The 4,335-nt window shown below is 49.3% G+C and overlaps 2 protein-coding genes across 2 annotated transcripts; both read right to left on the bottom strand.

Annotated features, from left to right (window-relative positions):
* Nucleotides 1-664: 664 nt before the first annotated feature.
* On the bottom strand, nucleotides 665-2,423 carry Pmar_PMAR001310 (retrovirus polyprotein, putative; the record flags this gene model as incomplete). Its single annotated transcript, XM_002782091.1, has 1 exon — nucleotides 665-2,423. The coding sequence occupies one exon, from the start codon at nucleotides 2,421-2,423 to the stop codon at nucleotides 861-863; it is 1,563 nt and encodes a 520-aa protein (XP_002782137.1). The 3' UTR covers nucleotides 665-860.
* Nucleotides 2,424-2,852: 429 nt separating this feature from the next.
* Pmar_PMAR001309 (hypothetical protein) lies at nucleotides 2,853-4,328 on the bottom strand (the record flags this gene model as incomplete). Its single annotated transcript, XM_002782090.1, has 1 exon — nucleotides 2,853-4,328. One exon carries the CDS (start codon nucleotides 4,326-4,328, stop codon nucleotides 2,853-2,855), a length of 1,476 nt encoding a protein of 491 aa, XP_002782136.1.
* Between the last annotated feature and the right edge of the window lie 7 nt (nucleotides 4,329-4,335).

Below are 4,335 nucleotides of genomic sequence, written 5' to 3'. Positions count from 1 at the left end.
GGGCAGCTCTACCATATGCAAGGGTTACCACATCGCAGATATATGCTACGAGAAGCACAGGGAGAGTAATGAACCACCAGAACAGAGTTTACACAGCAGACAGGATACAGCTGCGGCTGGTTAGGGGAAGTAAGTCAAGTCGACGACAGTACAGTAGACGCTCCTCTTGCTCCTTCGGCACTGGGCAGAATATACCGGGAATCATGACGGTGAACATTGACAGTAAAATTGCCGAGAGCGAGAAGACATCGCGATGATTACCAGTTCATACAGTAGACCGTGGTAGACTATGCTGCAAAACCAACTGAGGTAGTATTCGAAAAGGATAATAGCCCGCCGCCACTGGTGCTGCACGTGGTGTTGACGTCTTGTCCACCAAACGAGTTCGGGCACGACGCCGAATAGATAGTACCTGGAAAGACAAGGGAGAACAACTAACAAGGCGGGGCGAATGCGAATGCATAAAATGAGACACCTGAGCGAAAGAACACGGGAGCAACTGTTGGGCAAAGGTAGTGGCAAGTACGACGTAACTCAGTAGAAAGAAAGGCCGAAGCCTGACAAAAGCCACGGCAATGGTGAAAGCAATCCTCGACAAGTATGATGTAACCTCTTAACTCAAGTTCTGGATCTTTCGCTGTACCGGTATTATGGGAGTAGACTGATAGGTAGAATATCAGGCGTACGAGTCCAATAACCGAGTTAATGGAATGACAACTAACATGGATATTCGTATTAGGACGGACTGATAATAGGTTGGACTATACGACTATGACGCGAGCACAATGAACGGAACATAGCGAATTGTGATCGTAAAAAGCGCTCGTCTTAATAATCGATAACGTTCAAGACGGATGGTATCAACAAGTGCCGCCCGGAACCGTACTGATTCCTCTCGCAGATAATGAACGCTCCACTGCAACAGGAACTCTGCCTGCTTTAGTCAAAGCGAAGCTATCACTCTCAACTTGGGAAAGACTCACTCGACGTCTATCCAGAGAAAAACCCGCTCCAGAAGTAAACTGGAATCGGCTACGGTTACGATCCGTATACAACGGCTTGAACTTACCCGAACAAAGGTCATGAACAATAATGTCAACCCAGGTAGGGCCAACAGCCAAAATTTTTGCCAGTACATAGATCGATGAAGCTGGATCAGCACCGACATTCACCACGATGAACTCATCCTTACGGAGACCACCAATAGATCCTGGTAATGAGTGTAGTGGTTGATCATCGAAGTTGATATCTTCCCTCCTCAGTGATATCTGAGATATAGGGACTCTCTTCACCTCCTCGTTGTCGTTGTCCAGATATGTTATCCAACAAGTACGGAAGTTGGGATCTAGGTAAGCGTAACGATGCAACTGAGGGGAGTCAGAGTCATAACCGGACGGTTGTAAACCAGAAGGAGGAGTACATACGACGGCTTCGCGAATCTCCAAATTCTTCTTCCACGTAATCTTGGTACCTGGTTTTAGTAGCTCAGTAGCACCAGAGGTTTGTAGAATATTAGCATTAGCGCATGCTCGTTCGAAGCGAAGGTAGCCCTTCTCATCGAGGTAAGATTGACATAGCTCTTCGATAGACTCATGGGGATACTCCTCGATCTCATCGGTAAATAAGCGGATCGGACCACGAGACAAACCGAGTGCACAGTCAGAAGGGGTAGGTGACGGACCACAGTGGTTGTGATAGTAACAACTGAGGTGTAGGGCACAATCCCACGGCAACGAAGCTGGTAGTTTCTCCATCAATGACTTCAGGCGTCCCACTGTTCTCTCACTCAATCCATTAGACTGAGGGTTAGCCGGTAGAGAGAAGGAATGGTTTATACCTAAAGCTGAGGTTAGCAGCTCGGTTAAACGTGCCCTATATGCGGGACCGCCATCCGTGAATAGACATCGAGGTACACCACAAATGGGAACCCATGAGGTAATGAATGCCATAGAGAGAGATAGAGCATCCTCACCACAGGTAGGCACCGCGACTGTGAATCCAGAGGCTGCACAGACGAAGATGACAAAGCTCGTCAATTCCTTACGACTGGGCTTTCCACATGACGTAGGAGGATGAGCAAAGTCAGAGTAGACTATCTCCAAACGGACTGTAGGTGTAGACCTTGGATTAGCACTGCTAGCAATCAGCTCGTGCTTTCGGCTCTCCCAGCAGGTAGAACAGGCCTGATAGGCCCTATCAACGTAAGCGTTCATACGAGGGAACCACACACAGCGACGCAGAACGTCTAGAGTGGATTTAACCGACCCGTGACCAGCTACGTGATGGGCTAAGGCAACGACTTCGTGTCGAAGTGATGGGAAGTAGTCTGGATTCACCCACTTGATCAGAGAGACCGGGACTCTGCCGGCAGGTAGGACCAAGCATCGACGAAACAGACCCTTCGCGAAACAGAGTTTGTACATTATACCATCCGAGTCGACGAGGAACACACCATCCTGATGGTCCCTACTGGAAGTGGCCTGGTAGAGTTCAGGAAGAGGTATATTATTGACCTTCGTCTCACGATCGGAGGAGTACAAAGCAACCAGATGTGGTTTCACAGTGGCCAGCGCGGAAGAGAAGCTCGACGGGTCATCCTCCTCGTCGGTCTCCACCGGTTCGTCATCATCGTCAGGACGGTGAGATAAGACGAAAGCTGGATACCAGGCTCGTAGTGATTCATCTCCTACAAGACAGGATTCGTTAAACGGGGATAATCCACAACAGACGTGTTCCCTGGGTGAGAGGTTATCCTCTACGGGAAAAGTCTCCGACTGCCAAAGGGTGAACGAGTAACTCGCTCCATTCTCAGGGAAGATCTGGCCGTCAACTAATCTCGAGAACAGATCGCATCAGAAGTTTTTCTTACCAGGGATATGGAGATACTCGACAGGAATAGCGCTATACTCGGCGGTAAGGTTATACCAGTTAAGCCATCTACTGCGTTGTGTCGGAGGCGCGTCTTCAGGTAATGGTCGTCGTGCCACTCTTCCCAGCGCTGCGGTATTATCCGACAGTACCACGACATGGGGGTTGCCACTGGTAGGAGAAAACGATGACACTATTATAGGCTTAGCATAATAGAGACCACGAAACACTCCGAACAACTCTCTATCATAGTTTACCCAGTTTCTTTCAGCAGGTGTGAGCTTGTGTGAGTTACTCCACACGAGTCGGCCGTGACGTCTAAAGGTTTCATCTCCATTGGACTTCAGGTCGTCGATCGCACTCCTAGGGATTCTCCACAAAGAGGCGTTGGTACTCACCGGACTCGTATCAGCCACTAGCACCCAGACCAAATCGGGTCCTAGAATTTCTCCGATACGGTGCCAAGACACTAACTGCTTATGAATGAAACGTGACAGACTTAGCCACTGCTCCTTCTGCTCATCAGTGAGGTTAATCCGAGTCGACCGACGAGAAGTGGAGTGTAAACCGCATAAGGTAGTGAACGGTTCGAGCAGAGATGATAGACAATCCTCAGCACGGTTAGTTATAAATGCTGATTTGCCGTAATTTAGTAGACCTAGACGTGATCGTAGACCTCCGACCGTGGTAGGAGGATGTTCCACGACTTGGTAGAGCTCCTGCTGTGTCTTCTCACTAAGGGACCATCCCAAAGGGCATAGCTTGAGCTTCAGAAAGTCTACAGTAGGTGATGGTGGTTGTCGTTTACGGACAGGCACCTCACAACGAACATATTCCAGGATATCGATGACCACATTGTAAAGCCATCGACAAGCGGCTTCTTCATGGTGATGGATGAGAACATCGTCGAGGTAGGTTATTATCGCCTCGTCGTTCAGGGTGTACTCGGGCAGACCGGTTCGTAGTGCCAAAGCCAACCCATAACTCCACCATGCAGCAGAGTGGACCCATCCCATGATAAGAGCCTTATGAAGAAAGTAACGAGTCTTCATCTCGCCTGTACGGTGGTCTGGAAGCTGAATAGCTGCACCGAAGAGTGGTAAAGAATCTTCGTCATAGTGCATTCTCCAGTATGCCGCCTTGACGTCCACAGTGGCAAAGAACCGAGACGGCTTCTCGCGGTTAGTCACGCGACCGTCTTTGGACCACGGGATACTCCGAAGGACATCATCGACAGAAGAGAGGTATTGTTTCCAGTCTCCTTCCAGAGGAGCCGTTGCAACATTGGCATTGCGAGAATCAACCACCATGCGATAACGGTCGGCAACATTCTCCTTGGTGAGGGGTTCCTCAGTGACGTTCCCCGGTTTGGGCACTAAGAAGAGGGGGTTGAAGTGTGTGTTATGGAAGTACTTGTATGAAGTTGGGGTTATCTCCTCCAAAATACCGTCTTCCTCCATGGACTGA

This window comes from Perkinsus marinus (assembly GCF_000006405.1).
Source record: "Perkinsus marinus ATCC 50983 genomic scaffold scf_1104296940112, whole genome shotgun sequence".
Taxonomy (NCBI): Eukaryota; Perkinsozoa; order Perkinsida; family Perkinsidae; genus Perkinsus; species Perkinsus marinus.
The sequence above is the reverse complement of the archived record's forward strand: the minus strand, read 5'-3'. Positions and strand labels throughout refer to the sequence as shown.